At 42.5% G+C, this 24637-nt stretch overlaps 1 protein-coding gene across 1 annotated transcript in view; it reads right to left on the bottom strand.

Moving 5' to 3' along the window:
* Positions 1-6786: 6786 nt before the first annotated feature.
* The window catches only part of LOC144274237 (ABC-type organic anion transporter ABCA8-like), a 51465-nt gene continuing 33614 nt past the window's right edge, over positions 6787-24637 (bottom strand). Inside the window, exons 22-38 of the mRNA XM_077832888.1 lie at positions 23965-24078; positions 21779-21949; positions 20397-20510; positions 18162-18290; positions 16954-17022; positions 15421-15512; positions 14458-14578; positions 13551-13668; positions 13207-13298; positions 12029-12207; positions 10681-10756; positions 9865-9959; positions 8858-8977; positions 8370-8510; positions 7977-8056; positions 7825-7880; positions 6787-6885 (exon numbers count right to left, since the gene is read on the bottom strand). Coding sequence (XP_077689014.1) covers positions 6787-6885; positions 7825-7880; positions 7977-8056; positions 8370-8510; positions 8858-8977; positions 9865-9959; positions 10681-10756; positions 12029-12207; positions 13207-13298; positions 13551-13668; positions 14458-14578; positions 15421-15512; positions 16954-17022; positions 18162-18290; positions 20397-20510; positions 21779-21949; positions 23965-24078 — 1866 coding nt within the window. The remainder of the gene's footprint in view (positions 6886-7824; positions 7881-7976; positions 8057-8369; positions 8511-8857; positions 8978-9864; positions 9960-10680; positions 10757-12028; positions 12208-13206; positions 13299-13550; positions 13669-14457; positions 14579-15420; positions 15513-16953; positions 17023-18161; positions 18291-20396; positions 20511-21778; positions 21950-23964; positions 24079-24637) is intronic.

The following is a 24637-nucleotide window of genomic DNA, read 5'->3' as shown; positions in this document are numbered from 1 at the left end:
TCCTCAGACAGCAACAACGGGTTTGGTGATTTAAGTCACGATCCTACCACACTATCTGCACAGCACTCCTGAAAGAGGAACCCACTGAAATAAATGAGGATGTGGTTGGATTAACTGCCCAGTGGTGTTGCATGCAAGTATAACCAAGGGAAAAATAAGACAACAGTGGGGTTTGCAGTGGCATCATTGATGACAGAACGTGGCCTGTGGAATCTTTGTCATAGAATCATAGAAGATCAGGGTTGGAAGAGACCTCAGGAGGTCATCTAGTCCAATCCCCTGCTCAAAGCAGGACCAACACCAACTAAATCATCCCAGCCAGGGCTTAGTAGCCTGACCCAAAGTTGGGTATATATAATTGTAACTTGAGGATTAACAGGTTCATGTCCCAAGATCAGGCCCAGTAAGATTATTGTAAAATCATCATATAATTTGGGAACCCCATTGTGCACAGATGCAACACTCACAGCGTAGGAACTTTCTCTATATATATTTACAAATATATAATTTATTAATAATTTAGCAAAGATTATACACACACTTAAATTTAACAAGGCAGATAGAGATAAATACAGAAAGTACATTTGGACATCCATACTTACACCTGTATCTTTCTTAACCTACTTAACCATTATCTTACATACTTAACCATTATCTTTCTCACCACCGTCATCGTCCTCATCTTCCCCGGTGGCCACCATTCTGGCCCCTCCCAAGGTCTACATCTCTACAACCTATCTGCTGCCTGTGGGATGCTACTTTTATAGTAGGTTACACTGACGCTGCCATGTCCAATGCATATTCAATAGAGGTCTTTATTTGTATTTCCTTTCCTTAAGCTGTCCGTTTTCTATAGGTTAGGATATGTATGACGTTACCCTATTAGCATACATGTCAATTTTCTGTCATGGCTCCTTTGCGGTCAGGGGTTCTGTCTGAAACCTTCCGAATGCTGGTGTCAGCTATGTTCTGTGGGTGGCTGAAGTCAGTATCCGGGACAAAATTTCCCCTCTTGCATGCTACTTTTAGTTCCCTATAATTTATGAGTTGCTTAAGTTTATTTATACCAAAGATTGTAGGCCTCAAGCCTCATACTATCGACTAAAGCCAAATCTTACAGGATAAAAGCCTGTAGGTTCCTTGCATTATTACTAAATATAGTAAAGCAGAACAACAAAGCAATGAATAGAATACAGGTAAGCTGGCTCACTGGGCTAAAGCTTTGTCAAGCCAGTCCTTAAAAACCTCTAAGGATGGAGATTCCACCACCTCCCTAGGTAACCCATTCCAGTGCTTCACCACCCTCCTAGTGAAATAGTGTTTCCTAATATCCAACCTAGACCTCCCCCACTGCAACTTGAGACCATTGTTCCTTGTTCTGTCATCTGCTACCACTGAGAACAGTCTAGATCCATCCTCTTTGGAACCCCCCTTCAGGTAGTTGAAGGCTGCTATCAAATCCCCCCTCACTCTTCTCTTCTACAGATTAAATAACCCCAGTTCCCACAGTTTCTCCTTGTAAGTCATGTGCCCCAGCCCCCTAATCATTTTTGTTCTCTTCTGCTGGACTCTCTCCAATTTGTCCACATCCCTTCTGTAGTGGGGAGACCAAAACTGGCCGCAGTACTCCAGGTGTGGTCTCACCGGTGATGAATAGAGGGGAATAATCACTTTGCTTGATCTGCTGGCAATGCTCCTACTAAAACAGCCCAATATGCCTTTGGCCTTCTTGGCAACAAGGGCAAACTGCTGACTCATATCCAGCTTCTCGTCCACTGTAATCCCCAGGTCCTTTTCTGCAGATTAGCTAGAAAGAGCACAGCTTGAATTTCATAGCACAGGTTGAGTCTTCAGGCCTGGCAACTAGGGATGTATCCCACACAGGCCTCGAAGTGGTTAATGTGGGCCTGAGAGGCCAAATAGCATACCTGGCAACACCTGAGAGAGAGAGAGAAAGCCAAGCTTAATTGAATGAAGCCCAGCTGAGGTGGGGCTGGTGGTGGTGATTATGGGGAGACAGCCGCTACACCACATCTGACCATGAGGAGGCGCTACTGCACTGAGCAAACTCCTTTACAGGGGTAAAATGCCTTGTTTACTTCCAAACTGAGAAGTGTGTTTTTGGAAAGTATTGCGACAGGATACATTTGGAAACTTATAATGTACCTCTGGTTTCAACAAAATCAGACTTTAATTGGCAGAGTACAGAAATAAAATGTAGCTAAACATAAATACATTTTGGGTAAATATGTCTAAACTTTTTGCTTGATGGGCAGGAAGCAGAGAACATTGAAATATTGGGGGCAGGTTCTCTGTCGTGCTAGTGTCCACTGAGCCACGCAAAGTGTGCTTGTTGGGGATGCCATCAGGCAGCAGGTTGTGATTCCCCAGTTCTCTTCCCCCAGCTTCAGCCTGAGTGCATGTTAGAACAGCCTGGGGGCTGTTCTAACTCTCACCATCTAGCAATGGTCCCCAAGGGGCTTTATTTAGTCAAGCAGAGCTCTAGCCACTCTTCCTTCACAGAGCCACATATGCCAGCTTTGCACCTATTAGCAGGAACATTGGGGCCAAATTGCATTGCTTTTGCACCACAAGGCAGGTGCAAAGGGAATGAAGTTGGCCAGAGACTCAGGCCCGTTGCCTTTAATATGGCAGAATAAAAATCTTTTGTCTGACCCTAACAATACTGTAGCTCAGCCCAAAACATCCAGTGATCTTAAACACAAAAAATAAACTTACAAGAAGTGGAAGATTGGACAAATGACCAGGGAGGAGTATAAAAATATTGCTCAGGCATGCAGGAGTGAAATCAGGAAGGCCAAATCACACTTGGAGTTGCAATTTAGCAAGAGATGTTAAGAGTAATAAGAAGGGTTTCTTTGGGTATGTTAGCAACAAGAAGAAAGTCAAGGAAAATATGGGCCTCTTACCGAATGAGGGAGGCAACCTAGTGACAGAGGATGTGGAAATAGTTAATGTACTCAATGCTTTTTTTGCCTCTGTCTTCACAAACAAGGTCAGCTCCCAGACTACTGCAATGGGCAGCACAGCATGGGGAGGAGGTGACCAGCCCTCTGTGGAGAAAGAAGTGGTTCGGGACTATTTAGAAAAGCTGGATGAGCACAAGTCCATGGGGCCAGATGTGCTGCATCCGAGAGAGTTAAAGGAGTTGGCAGATGTGATTGCAGAGCCATTGGCCATTATCTCTGAAAACTCATGGCGATCGGGGGAAGTCCCGGACGACTGGAAAAAGGCTAATGTAATGCCCATCTTTAAAAAAGGGAAGAAGGAGGATCCTGGCAACTACAGGCCCGTCAGCCTCACCTCAGTCCCTGGAAAAATCATGGAGCAGGTCCTCAAGGAATCAATTCTGGAGCACTTAGAGGAGAGGAAAGTGATCGGGAACAGTTAGCATGGATTCACCAAGGGCAAGTCATGCCTGAATAATCTAATTGCCTTCTATGACTAGATAACTGGCTCTGTGGATGAGGGGGAAGCAGTGGGCGTGTTATTCCTTGACTTTAGCAAAGCTTTTGACACGGTCCCCCACAGTATTCTTGTCAGCAAGTTAAAGAAGTATGGGCTGGATGAATGGACTATAAGGTGGATAAAAAGCTGGCTAGATTGTCAGGCTCAACGGGTAGTGATCAATGGCTTCATGTCTAGTTGGCAGCCGGTATCAAGTGGAGTGCCCCAAGGGTCGGTCCTGGGGCTGGTTTTGTTCAATATCTTCATTAATGATCTGGAGGATGGCATGGATTGAACCCTCAGCAAGTTTGAAGATGACACTAAACTGGGAGGAATGGTAGATACACTGGAGGGTAGGGATAGGATACAGAGGGCCCTAGACAAATTAGAGGATTGGGCCAAAAGAAATCTGATGAGGTTCAACAAGGACAAGTGCAGAATCTTGCACTTAGGACGGAAGAACCCCATGCACTGCTACATACTAGGGACCGAATGGCTAGGCAGCAGTTCTGCAGAAAAGGACCTAGGGGTTACAGTGAACAAGAAGCTGGATATGAGTCAGCAGTGTGCCCTTGTTGCCAAGAAGGCCAATGGCATTTTGGGCTGTATAAGTAGGGGCATTGCCAGCAGATCGAGGGATATGATTATGCCCCTCTATTCGACATTGGTGAGGCCTCATCTGGAGTATTGTGTCCAGTTTTGGGCCTCACACTTCAAGAAGGATGTGGAAAAATTGGAAAGCATCCAGCGGAGGGCAACAAAAATGATTAGGGGACTGGAACACATGACTCATGAGGCACGGCTGAGGGAACTGGGATTGTTTAGTCTGCAGAAGAATGAGGGGGGATTTGACAGCTGGTTTCAACTACCTGAAAGACTGTTCTCAGTGGTAACAGATGACAGAACGAGGAGTAATGGTCTCAAGTTGCAGTGGGGGAGGTTTAGCTTGGATATTAGGAAAAACTTTTTCACTAGGAGGGTGGTGAAGCACTGGAATGCGTTACCTAGGGAGGTGGTGGAATCTCCTTCCTTTGAGGGTTTTTAAGGTCAGGCTTGACAAAGCCCTGGCTGGTATGATTTAGTTGGAGATTGGTCCTGCTTTGAGCAAGGGGTTGGACTAGATGACCTCCTGAGGTCCCTTCCAACCCTGATCTTCTATGATTCCAGTGGAAGTGGAACGCACAAAGCAACTCTCGGGATTCTTTCAGAACCCCGCGGGATTGGGGCCCTGGAGCCCACTATTAGAATATGCCCATCTTCACTACACAGTCTGGTGCTCCAGAACTGCTGACCTGAATGAACCCACCATCCGGAAAAGGTAATCTCTTATATTAAGAGATTTAAAACATCATTTTATCTTCTCCTTTTTCTGAGTGGGGGGAAGTGCCCCAACTGTCTGAATTGTAGAGCTCCCACAAAGTAGAACTGAAAGCCCAGATTTTTAAAAGGTATTTAGGTGTTGCAGTACTCAGCATTGCAACGCCTAACTAATTTAGGAGCCTAAATCTTATTTTCAGAAGGGACTTAGGCACAGAGGAACTTAAAACCACTGATGGGCTCCTAAATTAGTTAGGCGCTGCAGTGCTGAGTGCTGAAACCCCTAAGCGCTCTTAAAAATCTGGGCCTAAATGTCTTTCTATCTTTAAAGATAATGAAGTATTGACTACGCAGGTAGTATTCTCACCAAGCTGTAGAGGTATGCAGCGCTGTACAATTGTAATGCACTAAACAGTTAAGAGTAACTGAACCCTACCTAAAAGCACAAGCTGATAAAATATATTGTTATATAACAGAGCCAACAGAATAGTACACAGCAGAGTCAACGCGAGGGGTGGATGGTTCTGGGATGATTTATGCAGCAAATTATCTTAAACACTTAGGGAAAAGGATGAATTTTATAAGCGGTTTCAGCACCTTTTCTTTATGTTTCAATCCACAGAGTGGTAAGAAAAGCCAGAGTGGTAAGAAAAGCCAGTTAAATCTGCAGGCTGCTACATACTTATAACTGTTGCAAATGAACAAGTGGGCGATAATAAATTGTTCCCATGAAACAAACAGGACGTTTTCTACCTATATGATGCTGGTTCAGACTCCAATAAGCAGCAAGTTTGACTCGTGATAGTGATATATTATAAGCAAACAGAGCGTAAGTATCTTCTTGTGGACGCGGACTCATTTCTAGTTACTCCACTGACTAAACTGTCGTGTGTTTGAAGTCACCCACCTATGACTGAAGGCTCAACTTCGTACAGGCTTCTTCTCTGATGAGGCAAACGTAATAAATGACCCTATAAGGGCTTCGATTTTATAATTAAAGATAGAAAGAAAACAGATGCACTATATATAAACTGACCTTTTTTTCTGTGCACTAGATGACTGTGTTTCTCAGTTATTCCCTTCCCTTCAGAGGAAAGTGCACAGGAATGGAGACAGGAACTTGAGCTCCAGTCACTGCTTTGCCACTAACTCACCCTGCGACCTTGGCCAAGTCACTTACCCTTTCTTTGCCTCATTAACCTCCATAGGGCTAATACTTACCTCTCAGGGGATTTGTGAGGCTTTAGCCCTCATTCCTACCCTGTTCTCTTCAGACTAAGGGAGAGGCACTGCAAAGGGTTTGAGAGTCTGAGGAGTCGGATTCTGCGTCATGACTAGCCTTGCTCGGATGCACACGTCATCCCCATTCACACTTGTGCTGCAGCACTCCCACCAAACAATTACTTCCAAGTTCAAAGTTTTACTGTTTGTGTTACACCATGTAAAGCACTGTACACTTGCTGTATGGTTTATAGAACATCTGTAAACGAGGCAGGCAGAATCTTAGTGGGAATAAATGGGCACCGCTCAATTAACAGCTCTGTGCAGCTTTGCATGAGCTGAAGATCTGACCCAGAGCCTCATTTGGATGGCGGAGACTGAAGATGTTTTTTAACTACAGAATAAAACTCTGGCTAAAAAGGCAGATCCATATTTAGTTAACTGTTCACTTCAAAGCATGCTTCCACATCCATATCAACCAGCCCAACCCATCTGTCAAGTTCACTGACTTGTTTCACAGCTGCAGGCCTGTACTTTCTCTAACACCTATTGTATGCAGAGCAATTCACCTTGAGTACCCCAATGGCTTCACCTTTAAAAATATCCTTTTCTCAAAAGAGGGGCTAATTTAGGAAAAATTATCTCCTTCTCCAAAGTACAGAAGCTGCAAAGCTACAGGCCTCAGTTTTTATTGTGCTGATAAGTGTGTGGAAACGATAGCATATATGTGCATTATTAAATCACACACATCAATACTGATTAAAATATAATTGAACATTTTTAAAGGTCTTCCTGCTGAAGTCTTTTCCACTCAAAAGTTCCTTCCAAAGCCATATCAAAATTATCCATTTCTTGCTCACGGGAGAGTTCTAAGAACACCTGAAATGTATGACAACAACAAAAGTCTGGTTATTCCCTGTCACTGATAACAAATACATTAAATATTTGTTACTATTTTTATGAAGGCAACACATGGGTTTGCAATTGTCCAAAAGATGACCATCACAGAGAACAGGTTTTCTGCTGATACAGCTCTCTTCAGAGCAGCAAGTGCTCGCTAATTTCCAGTTCACCAGCTCACCAAAGGTCAGGAGCAACACTAGGAAAAGACCATCGTCCTCTCTAAGACTGTATATTTATTTTGATTCACTTCTATGTTTGTTTCTGTAAACAGATTTCAAGCCAAACTCTGTGAAGTTGGAATTTAATGATGGCTCTTTATGGGGACTGTTCACACCATGATGCCCTACAGAAACTGCAAGGCAATGTTTCACAGAGGGGTGTTTGCCCTTTTAATTCAGTCACACAGGAGTGAGTTATGGCGTTGCCTCATGCCCTGTGCATTGAGCCAGGCATTGGCGTGCTGCTCCATGAGCAGCTCACAAAGCAGACTGTGACTCAGTCGTGATCTGTCTGCCTGTTTCTCCCTGCTCCAGCAGGTGGAGGTACCCCTGCACCAGCCTTATATCTGCTATCCCTTAGTGCACCAACATAGCTGTGCTGACCAGCCCTTAGCGGGATCGGTGGCTTGCAGAGGACGTTTTGCTCACTATGCAGCTACCCACGATGTGGATACCAGTGCAAGGGAACAGGAAGGCAACCTCTGCCCTTTTACTCCCCTTCATGGCTCTGCAGGCTGGGCCACCATCTGACTCTCACTGCTACAATTATTCCCTTTAGAATCTTGAAAATGAATCTTTCTCCAGTAAACGTCCTTTTTTTTCCCCTTCCAAAATTTGATCATTGTGCTGTGCTGCCTTCTTTGTTCCCTTTACAATTCCTTTACAAGGAGTTGCGTATAACTTTGAAATCCCATGCCTGCTCCAAAGTGTTCAAAGAAAAGCTGTACTCCTCGAGGCTGAAGGTTCGTTTGGCTGTGGAGAAATGAAGATACAGTTAAAAAAGCATGTTTCATCTTTACATGTCCTTTTCGAGTGATCCTAACCTTTTGCTGATAGTTTCTCTCGTACCTGCCTCTAGCTTGGAGAACGTCTGGGACAAAGGCAGTGCATCTTGCATTGGTATCTTGTAAACCAGCAAAGAAGAAACCCTGAGGGAGAAAAGAAATTGCATCCATTGTCCTGTGTCTAGCTCGTAGACACCACTTTGAGTCAAATTCTGTCTGGCTCAGGTGTGGGGGCCAGAAGGGAAGGAGAAAGCACAAGAAGCTTCCGTATCTTATTGCATGGCCCAGACACAACGACAGTCTCTAATCAACTTGCTAGCTAGGGACTGTAACCCATTAATCTCTCCCAGTGAGAGATCTTTGTTCAAGCTGTGACATTTGCTGCCAAACTCCAGCAGTGGGAATGATATACTATAACTCTGCAGGGGTTCAGGACCCTGATGTATTTTGCAGTTACCATTCCTGACGATCTGCATGCGGGAAGATCTTCAGAATCTCCATATGGAGGCAATCAACCTGTGCTGGGTCTTTCACTTTAATTTCCAGTAAGTAACCTTTGCCAAACTTGCTTTTCAGGTACTGAACAGCACCAATGCACCTGGAGACAAAGAAAGCAACACAGTGGGAAATACTTAGTAGTGGACAAAGAGTCTTGCTTCCATGACCCTCTCCTCTTAGTGGATGTCAGGGATTAAATTCAGCCGGAGCTGTCCAGAACAGAGCTCTGGTAAATATTCTCACCCCTCCTGTTGTTTTTATAGCTTGTTGGGGGTGGGGACTGTGGTAGTGAGGGGGAGGGGGAGGGGGGGCGCTCCAGGAAATACTCTATGAGAATTTAAGTCCTGGTGGGTGTAATGAATGAGGTTGGCTCCATAACATCTGCCTGTTCCCTGAGAACTTCTATAGTGTCCATCCTGCTATTGACCGATCTATGTTACAGCCTACCGGAGCTTTCCACACACCATGATGGCCACTCGATCGCACACTGCCTCAGCCTCTTCCATGTAATGGGTTGTGAGGATGGCTCCTTGTTCCTTGTTCTTCAGTGCAGCCCGAATTGCTTTCCTGGAAAGAAAGACAAAAATTATTTCAGAAGAAGAGCCAAACAAGTTTTTCTATTGTATTTCCCCCTCAAAATGATAAAGGAAATGTAATTAAAACCTAAAAACAACTTTACATTGACGTCTACATGAAAGTACTTTGAACTTCCCATTTGACCAAAATCCATTGAGGGATTGCTCTGAAATAAGGTTTGCTACAGTGCTGATTTAGTGGGGAAGGACTGTTGAGTTCTTTTTTTGTACCTGCTTTAGCTGAAACGTGTTTCACTTTGGCCAGTGAGAATTAGGATAGTGTCATTTCAGAGGAGGCAGCGGTCAAGTTGGGGTCAAGATTTAGTTGGGGATTGGTCCTGCTTTGAGCAGGGGGTTGGACTAGATGACCACCTGAGGTCCCTTCCAACCCTGATATTCTATGATTCTATGATTCAAGTGGACAGTGGTGCTAAGAAGGGATGGGATGAACCCGCTCAGAGAAAAATAAATACCAGCCTATATCTTGCTCCAACCGCTGAACTGAAACTGAAGCCTCAACTGATTTTTGCAGATTGCAAATGGTTGGGATGTGAACTCCCCCCCCCCACCCCCCCCGAATTCTCAATGACACTAAAACAGAGTACCATTAATTCTAGAGTCTAAGTTGCACTGCTAACGCTAAGTTGTCCCTGCACTGCTAACGCAGACGGCGAGAGAGAAGGCACAGAGTGTATATCTGCCGACCCAACCTCCCATGCAACTGTGAAGGAATGCGACTCATCAAGGGTACTAATCTGCTTGGCTGTCCAAAGCCTAATTCCCATCGCGAAAGTCTTGGCCTTTAAATTTTTATTATGCTGTTTTGTTTTAGTTCTGATCTTAAAAACAGGCCTAGTAATTGGTTCAGGCATTACTCACCACATGTGACTTTGCCCTTTAGGGTCCATTCCAGTTGATGGTTCATCCAGAAGCAGAACTGTCGGATTACCCAGCATGCTCAGTGCAAAACACACCTAAAATGAAGAAAAGACTTTGGGAGCTAAGTTCTGTCTCCCTGGCCTACTTCACTAAAGCCAGTGGTGGTGCCCAGGTGTAAATGAGAGCAATTAACTCATTTTCTTTAAAAAAAATTATGCATAAGATTCATTTCTATGCAGGACTCTGAAATCCTCTAATTCAGAGCCAACCAGAAATATGTCAACCTTCGAAAGATGAGTGGCTTGGACTTCATTTCCTCCCTCCACACATATATGCTTGTGATTTAAAGAAGTTGAACAATCTGAGAAACATACTGTGCAATATTCTGTACTATGTTACATGGACGTAACTCCCTTTGAAGTGAGACAGCACAAAATGTGTGTTTGGGCCCCACCGTCACAGGGGAAGCAATGAGAATCTCATCCATGTAACTGGAAACAGAACTAGCCCCTCTCTTTACCAATACAATTTTTCATTCACACTATGGACGTTTCAGAAATATGCCAGCTATTTTCTGGAGATAAATTTACCAGCCATAACTACAATATGTTTACACCCAAACAGAGATTTTACTACTGTACATTTGAAACAAAAATTCATTTTAGAACATGAAGGGTTGGATTCTGCGCTCATTTATATCAATGCAAATGCAAAAAGGACTCCACTAGCTTAGTGGCGTTATTCCAGTTTCAACACTGAAGAACAAGGAGCAAAATTCGTCCCGGGGTTTGATCCAAGAAAAATGCAAATGCTCACCTTTCGAGTTATCCCAGCAGATAATTTCCTAGTCACTTTGTTGACATGATCTTGAATTTCCAGAGCCTTTGCTATCCTGTGAGGAAGGAGAAAGAAAGGAAGTAAAATGAACATTTGTTTTTTTTCCCCAACTCAACACTTTTTCCATTGTGCTGTCAGTCTCGGGTAAGAGTGGACTTGGTTCCTCCAGTTTCTGGGGGCGGCTGGGCCCTGGGAGGAAGTCTCTTCCACAGAGAGTACAGGGGTGCTAAGAGGAGAGGTTAGTTTTCATTTCTCAGTAGGGACTCCTGATAGAATTTGCTTGGGATACACATCTTCTTGATGCCCCCTCTGCAACCAGCAATTCCCTATTATTTGGGCTTCTCAGCAGAACCCCCAGAGGTTTGCCCTTCCCTGACAGCTCCTCAGAATGACACAATGCTCTGCCCCCTCTGGTAATGGAGGGGTCCATTTCCCCTTTCTCCATCACTACTGGTGAAGCTTTGGCTGCTCTGTTTTAGCATTCTTCTTAGTTATTTTCCTGATGGTACCCACTAAAGAGGATTTGTTTTGGAGGTGCATTGTTTCTTTCCGCAAAATGACTTTTTTTTTTGCATTTATTCTTTTCTCCTAAGCAAAAGGCATGTGTAACCCCAGAAAATGCTTACTTCCCCTTTTCCACAGGAGAATTCTTGTGGATCTATACTATGATGCTGAAAAAAATGGATACTGCAGTCACTGTGTTTCAGTTTTCTTAGATGCCCATAAACTTATCTGTGTATTTTCACGCAATGAAGCTGACCCACTGAAGACCGTGAATCTTTCCAAAACTCACGTTCTGAAGTCTTTTCATAATCTCAAGAATCCTTCGGTTCTACTTCCCCCTGTCCAAAATTTTTCTGGAAAGTGTGCTAATTTTTTATTTTAAGCAATAAAATCATCAGAAACTAAACAAGAGAAGCTTTTCAAACAAGCTGTTCCTAACAGGATAGAATCTCTCTCTTAATCATAAGAATCATATTATTAGCAATATTAATAACAACAATCTATTATAAACCCTCTTCATCTTGCCTAGAGTGGACAGTACAGAACTGATTATCGCCCTAATTTCACTTTTTGGCACCAGACATTACAATCTAAAGTTTAGACACAGATACATCCAGCATTTAACACACACTAATTTTAATTCTAACTTATTCTAAATGAGAAAATCTGGGTGGCTTATTTTCTCGGCTAAATCATCAGAGGAAGACACTTGGGCAGTTTGACCGTGGAGCGTCTGGTTTTCAGCAAAATTCTACTTTCTCTCTGCTTTATAGTTCTAAGATATGAAACATGAATGGAAAACTTGACGCCTTTTACTACATACCGTTTGATCGTAACAGCAGCATCTTCTTTCCTCATCCCTTTCACAGCTGCATAAACCTCCAGATGTTGTTGCACAGTAAGGTTTGGCCAGAGAGGGCTCTCCTGAGGGCAGTGACCTAGAAAGCCAGTGGTGCTCTCTTGCAGTTGAGAGGCAGCGGCACCTTTCCCCTTCGTCAGCACCTGAACAAACAATCTCTTATTCTGCATTTGTGTAATCTTGTGATCGATAAATGTGAAGGGTTAAAATTACAGGGCGATTATGGGCTTTTCAGGCTTTATGAAGGGAGAATTACTGAGCAAGGGACTGATCTGCAACCTTTGCTTATCTGAATAGTTTCATGGAGTACAGGTTGTAGGTAATTTTCATGCTCGATAGGGTCTATGGCTGTAGTTGTTTGTTCTAGGTACTGTTACATGAACGACCCGTGAGAAATGCCAATAAAAAGCCTTACAAGACCATTTCCAGCATTAGCGAAAGTCCAAGATTCATTCCTGAAATGATTTACTTTTAATTTATTTTGAGGCAAATATAATTGGGGGTATGGATGGAGCGCATGCTTTCATTTCAAGTGTTCTGGCATTGGTTGGTCTACATAAATAGTGTTAATGTCGTTTTGTTCATTATTGCAAGTGACATGTTTTTATGTCAGTCACAATGACTGATGATAATTTTCATTAACGATTTTCAGAGCATGACGTGCTAGGCTACGGGCTAGATTCCAAACATCCTTTTGGGTCCTGCTTTGAGCAGGGGGTTGGACTAGATGACCTCCTGAGGTCTCTTCCAACCCTGATATTCTATGATTCTACAGCTACATCAGAGCGTGGGTGAGACTTGCAGCTTGTGGAGATGTACCCCCCACTAACTGTACTCAGGCTAGCTAGCTAAAAATAGAACTGGACTTCAGTGTAGACTGCACAAACTGACTGATACCCCCTTTCCTCCCCGGGGTACATACTTATTTGGGCAGCCTGTGCTGAAGCATGTGACGTTCTCTCTGCTATTTTTCACAAGCTAGCTAGAATACAGCTAGTGTGGGTATGTTTACACGAATTGCAAGTCACCCCCCGCCCCCGCAGTTGAAGAAGTAGCCTTTGTTTCCGTTAATGTATTGTTTAGGATTAGCAGTGGGTTTTTCACTCTGACCTGTATTTTAAAGTCTAACCCATTTCACCTACCTGCCCAGCAGTCAGTGTTCTCTCTCCAGTAATCATATTGATGGTTGTGCTTTTACCAGCTCCGTTGGGTCCTAATAGTCCGAATACCTCTCCTAGAATGAATATGCATCAATTTTTAGTAAGACTCGCCCTTCCGGACAGAATGTCAGGCATATTCACCACGAAAGAACAAACAAACAAACGAGAAATCTTTTGCTCATACCTGTGATCAAATAACATTCATTAAAAATTCCATGAGGGCTGTCTAGAACTGAGACGTTCCAATGAGTGAGTGGTCTACATATGTAACCTTCAAATCAGACAATCATCAAAATTATTATAGTAAAATACTCCTGGGTTCTAACCTTTCTTCACACAAAAAGAGACATTTTTAGTGGCCACTTTCTTCCTTTTCTTAAGAACCGAACTGGCTTTCTTGTCTTTATATTCCTTGCGCAGATCGTGGACAATGATAATTGGTTTCTAGGAAAGGAGGGAAATGACAGAGAATTTATAAAGAACAAATCCCTCCCACTATCAAAGACAGTCTGGTTGTTCTCACTGTTGTGTGTGTCTTGCTGTATACAGGTTTTATTCAGAACACCTCCTTTGACTATTTTGTTGCTGCTGAAATGTGTTGAATTTTCATTGCTAAGAGGGGAGATAAAAGTTCGACAGTGGTGAAATCTACTAGACAGTCATGTTAATCCCATATAGCTTTTTACTATTTTAGGTAACTATATGGCTACCATTACCATAGTATCCATGTGCCTCACACTTTACACACAGCACCTCTTTACTGTTTTATAGGAAAGTACTGTTCTCTCCATTTTACAGTTAAGGTCACAGAGGAAGTCTGTGTCACAGCAGGAAACTGAACTGGTTTCTGTGTCCCAGGCTAATGCCCTTTCCACTGGGCCATCTTTCCTGCCCATTCAGGTTAGCTATTATGCAGGCTGTATTATTAATTATTAGTTAAACTAAAAAAAAAGAAACGTGCTTGACATTGAAAGAGAAGAGGTCACAATCCTTATTCCAAAGATCACTCATTTTAGATTGCCCGAGAACAAAAGAGAATTACATTCTATTTAAAAATTGTATTCTCAGTTCTGATGATATCTGTTAATGCCACTTGGAAAGCCAATTTCTACTTACAGTAGAAAAATATAAGGGGAGAAACACTGGATTTCCATATTGATGTTTATTTTTTCCCCAGTGGGTAATTTAGGAAGAGTAAAGAGACAGACAGAAAAGGGCAACTTGAAGTTTTACCTCTTCCTGATTTTCAGAAGCTATTGCTTCCCTAACTCTTGCCCTTTCAGCTTGCACATCCTCATCTTCTTCTTCTGGTTCTTCAGGATTTTGATGGTTGATCTCTTTCCTCGGGGGAATTCTACCGATCAAAGGAGTCAAACTCAGCATTATATCCTTTGTCCTAGTTCACAATTGATGTATTATGAGTAGAGCAAGACCAAATGGCTGTTTGGTTCAACACTTCTGCTTTTTATTATTTGCTATTTGGAAAGTCAAGCACACAAAAAGTTAAGAAATACCAGAATTAAGGTTGCCCATACAAACTTAATTCAGCCCTCTTGTTGCATATGGATTATGACAGCCTTGACCAACATCAGTCATACAGTATGTCTGTGGAGGAGCCAGGAATAGAACCCAGCACTTGTGTGTCCCAGACCAATGGCTGAAATACAAGAGAACAACCTCTCTCTTCCTATAGTCCTTTGTCTTATTCACTGTCCATTCTGTGCCCTGTATGAGGCAGGGTTTGTTAAGAACAAATAGTACATGATCCTGTAGATAAAGATGGTATCAAAGTGCACCTGCAATCTATTTACTGGATTTTCCTAATCTTTGAATATGTGGCTTTGCAAACTTAACACCATTTCTCCTTGGGGCAGGGACTATATTTTTGTTTTGTGTTTGTATTGTGCCTAGTACATGGTCCATGACTGCGACTTGCAGGCATGACAATACAAATAAACAACAACATTGTGATTTCCCATTTTTCTAGCAAGAATACTTGGGAGGGGAGAATGTATCATGTGGAACTCTATGGAAACAATGCATGGATTTTTAAAAAAATCAAAGTTGCTAAATGTTTTGTGAAAAATTGAAAATATCAACTTTTTCTGTGGAAAAATGTATTGTCAAGAAAAGAGTGAGCGTGGTTGCTGTGTGGGGCACACACGTGCTCATGGAAGGGCATGTGTGGGCACAAACCTAAAAATCGGATCCTCTCTCATAACTGCTCTTCCATATTTCACCTCCAGCCATCGAAGAAGAAAAATGAAAACTGCACAGTGGAGGTAAGGCTGAAAAAAAGAAGAAATAGTCAGTGTTGTATGAATGAAAATAGCAACGTTGTATTTGATATATTTTAATTACAGTTTAGGTAAAGTGCCTTAAAAGAGGGATTGGCTTCTCCTCATGAACTAGTTACCTCCTGAGCTGCTAACTGGCTATTTAATGTTAACTTAACGTTAGGGGAATGTTAGGTTCACTTTATTAAGATTCTAATGTGAGAGATAATAGAAGAGTTTAATTCAGTTCTCCCTGTGTCTGCCTCTTATTTAATCTAGGTGGGTATTTATCCCATATTGATCACTCTGGCAGGCTGATCTGCCTCACTTCTTTATTCCTCTTATGGATCCATCATAGGTACTTCTCTGTCCCCACTTGCACGTAATCTGAGCATCTCCCAAATCTTCATGTATAAATGCCAAAATAAAACCCTCTTGCCCTGGGGCTGGCAGGGCCCCAACTATAAGGCTACGTCTGATATGATCTAAAGAACAATTAAATGAAAATGTTTCAGTTTTAATAGTCCATATTAAAGTATTATCTTCCTGTTATTTAGCTGTGCGTATCCTAGGTTTTCTCCTCTAATGCTTCCCATTACTGGTAGAAATGGTGGTGGAACTGGCATAGGTCAGTTGCCAGTGTTTTAGCCTTCATGACATTGAACTCAACTCAGAGCAGGCCTAGACAACATGGGGGTAGAATGTTAGTAATTACTGGCACCTTGTCTCAACTAGCTTTCTCACCATGGCTGCCACCGCTGGAGCACAACTGGTGGTAATAATGGAACAAAATATTACCATTTACTACATTTTCCCCCATATAAGAGTCTAGTCCACGTAGACGTAGTCTTCAGACTTGGGTTGAATTTTATGGACTCTGTTGGAGTCTACAGCATGTAAAATTGTATAAGAAGTTCATATTTGTATTAACTAATACTAATGCATAAAATGACAGGTAATGACAGATTACACTAGCAGAGAAATCACATGTTAATGCATAAGCACAAAGGCGAAAGGTAAGGCTGAGCTCACTGCATGATCTGGGGCTTATTTTGTTTTCCCTCGCCTGTTTCAGGCGAGCACTATTATTATTTCTGAGTAATTGGGTGCTGTCAACTGCCTCCTCAAATCCTGGCAAAGTTCTATTCTGTATGGAATGAGTCTGATATTCTTGTCCCACTTTCTTATAGGTAAAAAGCCTCAAACAGTCCAGCCTTCTCTAATAAGGTGACAAATGAAGTCCTGGGTTTATGGACTAACTTCTGCTGCCAATGAACATTAGGCTACACTGGAAAAGTCTCCATCTCAGTCCAACAGATATGACCGTGAAACATCTGTCACATTATGTATGTTTTGCTAGCTGCGGGGAATTATACAAATGCAATATATAGTCACCACATTAGAATGTGTGTCCTCTGCAAAATAATAATGCAATATTCAAATTGTTTCTTACTGCAAAGACAGATACGAATATGTCGCTCCAATTGCCAGTAAAACTGAAAGCCTCGTATTCTAAAAAAATCTGTGCGTGGAAAAAAAATACATAAAGCTTTAATATAATACTATCTAGTTTTAAAAGAATGAAAATACAAGTCAGTAAATATTTCAGAAGTATGTGAACATTTCTTGTCATTTTACTCAAAATTCTTACATTAGCAAAGGGCAAATATAGATGCTGGAATCTGGGTGTCCTAATACTAGGAAATAGTTACACCCTCAAATACAGATATCTTCAGACTCTTCTCTCCAAGACTAATAGCTCTGTCAGATGCAAGAATTTTATCTCCCTAGCACCTCTGGGGAGAAGTGGGAACAATAAGGATTGCACAAAGCAATTTTCAAAATCCAACCCCTAAGAGCAGTGGTTCTCAAACTTTTTTTTTTCCCGCGAACCACTTGAAAATTGCTGAGGGTGTCGGCGGACTACTTAATGATCTTTCCAAATGTTGTTTGTGCCATTAGCTAACTATTGTACAGCACTTTGGGTAAAAGCGCTATATCCAAAAAACCCTTAATAATAATTAACTTTTTTTGTTCTACATATAAAAGCACACAACTCATTTTAATATCAGTACCTTTCTGATGTGATGGATGTGCCCTCTCTCCCCCACCGCGGCAGCCCCGAGCTGGGGCTGGGAAGGAGGGGAGTATCTCCCTCACCACAGCAGCCACATCGCTGAGACTGGGAAGGAGGGCTGTCTCTCCCCTGCAGCCACAGCCCTGGACCTGGGGAAAGTCACCTCTTTCTCTGGCCGCCACACAAATTTCCCCCACACCCTCTTCTCACCCTGCTGCGTCCTCCCACCTATCCCCTATTTCCCGCAAGGGCACCACCTCACTTTAAATGTGCATCTTCTCCAGGGTCCAGGCAGCTAATTAGCAGAGCCACACCTATGCGGCTTCACTAATTAGGTTGGTGGCCCTTCATTCTCTTGTGTGCGGCTGCCCAGGCATGCACCTTAGAGGGAACTATCCGTGGACCACCTGAATGGAGCTCGTGGACCACAGTTTGAGAATCTCTGCCTTAGAGAAACCACAAAGCTCTTTGCCAGGGTGTTACTGCCAGCTTCCCATGGAGAAACCATGAGGTTTGTTTTGTTTTTCTAAAAAACTTAGCCAGTTATGCATCTAGTTTCTTCGTGACATAGTACAATAGTTTACCTTCTGAGACCGGATCACAACATCTATTAATGGATACACAGGAATCAAAATGGACAAGAAATAATGGAAAATTGTGTCTATGGAAGCGATCCGCATGATGGTATCAATAATGAAGATAAGCAGCGTTACCTAAAAAGATGCAAGAAAGTAACTTATACTAGATAAAAAAAAAAAAATCTTTGCTCACTGTTGCCAAGAATTGGATGACACTACATTTTGGGTCATATGGTAAATACCACACAACTTACTTATTAGATGCTGAATACTAAATACAAAACACAAATATGAGAAAGGTTGATGGGAAGGACTCAGGGTAATGGGTTAGAGTTGGTGTTTGGGAGAAAAGAACATTTCTGTCACTCCACTGCCCTCTAGAGCATCCTTAGTTTTTACCCCCCGATACCTATTTGTCAGAAAGCCATACTGCTAATCCTACACATTCCAAAATCATGAGTCAAGTCCTAAAAGATAATCAAGAACTTTTTAAAAATTGGATTCTTGTTATTTGCATTCTGTTTTTTGAGCTTGGGGTGTGTGTGTGTCACACTTCAACCTTTTCTCCACAACAGTGAGTGTTACACATTTATTTTGAATTAAAACAAACAGTCTCATGTGATCACATGACTCCAGGAGCTGGGACTTTAAGAAAACACACCAAATATTATGAAACTTCCAATAAAAATCAAAGGCGTTGGCAGCACTGCATACATTGGCATATTCTGGTAGATAAAATACTGGGAAAGACCCTTCCATTAAGTTGCAGCATAATTAGCATGGAGGCAGTGAACATCTTAGCTTGCTGATGTATTTATTTATTTATTTTTACCATGAGGCTTTTAGAGAGTTCAGAGTGACTATGCAGATATCTGTAAACAACAACATCACTTGGGGATCCTTTTCCCAACCTTGTAGAAAAATGACATGATGTTTGAACCTTTTTAGATCCAGAACTGCAGGATGTACAAACCAAAGATCTTCTCTAGGGCCTTTGCACCTCACGTCTAGCCTTGGCAGTACACGAAATCCTTACAAGGGTGTCTCTGGAAAGTTTATTTAGGTTGCAAGAGGCACCAAAAGAGTTGAGGTGTATTCTGCTACAACTCAGTAGTCTGCAGACCAACCATAGAAGGATGTCTCAAGTCTAGATTTGGTCAGAATTTTTTTTTCCCCCTGCTCTGGGGAAAGTTTCAAGTTTTCAGCAAAAAAATTAAAATATTCTGATTCTGAAATGCCTCCTGGGAGTCATAGTTCAGGTGCCTCATGCTCCCATTCTCTTCTATAGATTGGGCTCCCTGGTCAGACTACATCTCCCATCATACAGCGAGGTCTCCCCTCTCGGCTAGGGGAGGTGGCTCACATGGCCATGGTGCATCATAGGAGCTGAAGTCTGACCAGGGAGCCTGGACCATAAGGAGAATGGAAGTATGAGGCACCGCAGCAGCATTTCAGAATCAAAATATTTCAGGTTTTAACCAAAGCTTTTTGATTTTCAGGCTTAATTCAAGATATAAAACTGTCTCTTATGAAATGTGTCGGTCATTATCTGCTACAAAAAATAGAAGTTTTCCCTGTAAAGCAGACCCTTTTCACACAAAAAGCACCAACTTTCCATCAAAAAGCAGTTTAGGCGGAGAATTTTGAGCCAGCCTATTCAGGAAAGAAATCTGTTCATGAGGCAGCTCCGAGCCTCTGAAATAGTCAGTTAGGATCCTGCGTGGTACAGTTTCCCCAAGGCCAGCTCTGTGGGGGATTTTTGTTGCTGTTATTTGGATTGTGGTTTACAAGATCTGGACGAAGAGAGATTTTCTAACAGACAAAGGTGGTCACAACAACAATACTTTGTATTTCCATTTGGAAAAACACACACACACACACAAAGATTTTGCTTATGAGATTTCACCCTGTGCAAAATATTGGGGAGGGGGAGGGGGAGGGAATCAGTTTTCAACCACAAAAAACATGGAGCAAGAGACAGTTGGGAATTCTGGGTAGGGGACCACAAACCACTTGAAACTAGAAAGGATTGGAGAGGATATTAAAGAAGAAAATGATGTGAATAATGCATCATAGTTAAAGGTACAGAGCTGTCCCTGTTATAAGATGACTGTCATTTTCTATTTCCTGGAGCTGCACAGGGTGTTTCCACTTCTATATCATCACCTGAACGCTCAAAAGCTTGAAATACAGTTTCATAAACTTTATAGCATGCGGTACATAATCTAGCCATTTGCTTACCGCTATGAGGATAAACGACCAAAAATCACAGCTGTTGCATCGCTTTCGAAATGTGAAGGCAATTAAATATACGAACAGGATCATAGAAATTCCATAGCCAGTAATACCGGTAAACTATAGAGAGGAAAGCTCTTATTAGGGGTAAGTGAACTGGTATGAACAAATAAAACCTATCTGCACCACTTTAGTTCAATTTAAGTGACAATAATACTGAGGATTAAGGGATAAAAAAACCCCTCCAATTAAGTGCAAAGTACTTTTATAAGGAGGCTAAGATTTATTATCTCCATTTTACAGAAGGGGAAACTCAGACACAATGCAGTGAAGAAGAGAAAATAGAGCAACAAATAATTAAAATGCCTAGCTCTTACATAGCCCTTTTCATCCGTGGACCTCAAAGCACTTCACAGTCTGTAATATATTTATCCTCACCACACCCCTGTGAGGCAGGGCAATGCTCTTATCCCCGGTGCACAGAGTGGGAGCTGAGGCACAGAGAGACTGAGTGACTTTCCCAAGATCACAAGGATGTTTGTGGCAGAGCAGGAAACTGAATGCAGGTTTTCCATCTGCAAGGCCAGTGTCCTAACCACTAGACCATCTTTCCTCTCAAACAGCACAAAGATTTAAGCACCTGCGAATGTGATAGTGCTATCTGAACTGTTTAACAAGCAACCTGTGACCATTTACTTGTTGGGGATGTATTATGTTCCTCCTTGCTTTGATTATTATTGCTAGGGGGAAAACCTGCTGCCCTGGATATAGTTCTGCTCTCAGACCTGGTTGTGTCCAGAATTTCACCCCTAAAATCAGCGCACTTACTCTGGGTTTGCACCGGTGTAACTTAAAACAGAATCAGACAGTTTTTGAAATTGCAATGCTGACTACAACTCCCAGAGGCATCAACTCTGGGAACACTTGTACATAATAGGAACTCGTTGGGAAATCTCTTCTAGGCTCATCTTGCATTTTTCTTTTTACTAGGTGCGGGAGGAGAGAACAAGAGAAAATACAAAAGACCTTTTTCACAAACAGGAATCTCATTTCACTGTGAGAAATCCATTTTCTGCGTCTGGGACAAATTCAGAATTCTTGCTGGCAGAAACGGCAACGTTTTGCCACGGATCAAATTTTAATCTTTCCATATGAATGCCCAGCAAAAAAATGGCCCCTTTGCCTTGCTCTGATCTATGGGTGCAGACACTTGAAGAGCGAACTGGCATAAATGATTACAATTTAAATGAATTCTGAAGCCAGAAGCTGACCGGCTTAATTGCTCCCCTTCCCTGGTGTAGAGAGAGGGGTAAACTTTATCTTCTGGATGTCCCTCTCTTGTTTTCAAAGGTGAATTATTTTTCAGCGATCTAAATAATCAGATTTACCAGGGCAAGAGTTTCACCGGCACTCTTAGAAATTCTGTAACTCAGTGCAAAGATAACTCCAAACACTGAGAAGAGAAGAATCAAGTACAGGGGAATATCCACCAGAGCCTGCCCACACCAGTAGGCTGAAGGGAAGAGCCCAGAGACCCGCAGCTGGGAATGAGCTTTTATCTAGGAAAGGAAAGGAAAAAGAGAGGTTGTATTGTAGAGTTTTTAAAAACAACAACAGTCCTTCCAGTTAGTTGCCTTTATGTTCCAAATTGGCTCAGGGAAATAAAGGTACAAACAAATCTCCATTTCTTCTTCTTCTGTAGAGTTATCACAGGACTTTCCCCTTTCTCACTCTCTCTAGCTATTAGAAAAGGAGTACTCGTGGCACCTTAGAGAATACAGACTAACACGGTTGTTACTCTGAAACCCTGTCTCTAGCTATTGCCACTCTCTTCTTCTCCTCCTCCTCTTCACTGTCCACATGTCTGTTTTCCCCGCTTCTCTCTCTCCCACCCCATTTGTTTCTTCCTTCCTTCTTTAGTTGCTTCTTTTTCCTGTCTCCTTGCTTCTTGTCCCGATGGCAGTGGAAATATCTTAATAGCGTACCCTGAAATACTGGTTTTCATTTTTTATTCTTCATTAACCAGTGTCTAAAAATGTTAACAAGGTAGCTCCAGAACAAAGAGTCTTTCTATGATTGTCTGCATTCATTAAAGCAAATCCAGGGATGTTTCTCATGTCAGTTTAGATGAGCATACTGTGTATAACAGAACAATAGAGTAGATGGATAAAGGGATACATCAGGGCATCATGCGGGCAGATTTAATATTCCTTCAGTGTATTCTTCACTCATCAACAGAAAGCTATACATTAATCATGCTATTTCCCCTACAGGCTGAGAAGATTGAGGGGAGGGTGGGAGGAAGAGAAAGAGACACTGTTATTGTCATGTTTATATATTTGGGAGGCTCCCAGACACTATCATGATGGAAGTCATTGTGTAACTAGGTAGCTAGATAGATCCCTGATACAACTCTATTGCATTCAGTGAAAGACTTCAGAACACACATTCCTTCATAGTGGTAGATAATCACCTCTGAGTCCGTCACCTAGGCCAGGCGTTCTCAGGACAATTTTTTTGGTGGCCTCAGAGTGTGGCCCCCAACTCTTGCTGGTGGCCACTCTCACATTTTTTCCTAAAATACTTAATTAGCTTTAGGCAAAGCAAATAAATATGCCCATAGACACGTCCAAATCATTGTAATATATTTATTGCTAGATAGTTAAGTCTGTTGTGAAAAGTGATATGAACAAACATACAGGTATCACTTTTCACAGCAGACTTACTCAGCCCAGGCAAGCCTGGGGACAAATTAAGCCCTGGATGGAGGGTCAGGGGAGGCAGCAGGGGCCAGGGGAAATGGGGGTGAGGGGTTGGGGGAGGCAGCAGGGGGCTGGAGCCCGATGCCCCACGGCCAGAGCCTGCCCTCCCACCCCAGGGCTGAAGCCCAAAGCCTGAGCCCCACCGCACATGGGAAAGTAGGGAACTCATCGGCTGCCTGCTCCTACAGCAGTGTGCACCAGGGGACTCCAGAAGGGGGCATTCCTGCTGCTGGCCTCAGCAACCAAGACCAAGACAGGGCATCCAGGAGCAACAGGGAGGGGGAGTGGCCACTGCTTTGCCTCCTCTCCTCCAATCACAGCCCAGGAGGCTCTGGCCACAAGAAAAGTCCCTGGTGGCTGCGTCTGAGAAACACTGAAAGTCCATCTGATCTGCCTGCAATGTCCTGTACATCAGAGGAGGAGAAGAAGATGGAGAAATGAGAGAATAAGTTTGTATATTTCTGGAAAATAAAGAACAACCCCCCCCCTTTTTATAATTGCAATTTGATTCTATTAAACCTGCCTTCTTCCGTCATGAGAGTACCTGTCTTTGACCTGTTACATATTTGTACACAGCTATCACTCTGCCTCTGCTCTCGGTTTTATTTCTCTAGATAGATCATGCCTTGGTCTTTTAGCTGTTTCTCAGAGTGGTTAATTTCAAAACCTTTTAGTATTTTGATTTCTCTCCTCTGAACTCTCCAAGCTATGTCCTTGTAAGAATGTGACAGCCCAAACCAAATGCAGTACTGAAACTGAGATCTATCCAGGCCTCCCCCTACATAATGTCTAATAAAATTCAAGGATTTTACCTTATAATCTTGAATGCTGTTCATTGCAAAGTGAGGTGGGAAACCAGGAATTAAAAACAGCAAAAAAAAGAGATAGATATCAATAAAATAATCCCATAATCCTGGATGATTCTCCTGGGGGGGCGAAAAAAAATCAGAAAACATCTGAAGAAAACATCTGCATTGTATTAGTCTGGGTATCACAGCTAAAGTTCGGCAAATAGTTGGGTTTTTTTTTTTTTGTTTGCTGGCAGTTCAGAAAAAATTGGGGAAAAAATTGGTTTAGGTCAAATCAAACCTGAAAATTCTGAAAGATTTCAACAAATTCAAAAAAGTCTGTTTCAGGTTGAGGGACACATTTCATTCCACTTGATATGCTTTGTTTCCAGGCATTTTAAAAGGTCTAGAGTCATAAAATTTTGGAGGAGGTACCCCCTTATCACTTTTAGTCCAGTGGTTAAGGCACTCATCTGCGATGCGGGAGAGCTGGTTCAATTCCCCCGTCTGCTTGATGTTGGATAGGGATTTGAACTTGGCTTTCCAACCACCCAGCTGAGTGTCTGAAACACCAGGCTACAAGGAGGTCCCCTGTGTCCTCATGCCTCCTCCCATAACCTCTCCTCCCCCTCCAATAGCCCCTCCTCTCCCATACTCCCCTCCTACCCCGCACCAGAGACCCAATGATTAGGGGGAG

This window comes from Eretmochelys imbricata, chromosome 14 (assembly GCF_965152235.1).
Source record: "Eretmochelys imbricata isolate rEreImb1 chromosome 14, rEreImb1.hap1, whole genome shotgun sequence".
In the NCBI taxonomy this organism is placed as follows: domain Eukaryota; kingdom Metazoa; phylum Chordata; order Testudines; family Cheloniidae; genus Eretmochelys; species Eretmochelys imbricata.
This window is presented reverse-complemented; position numbering and strand designations above follow the sequence as displayed.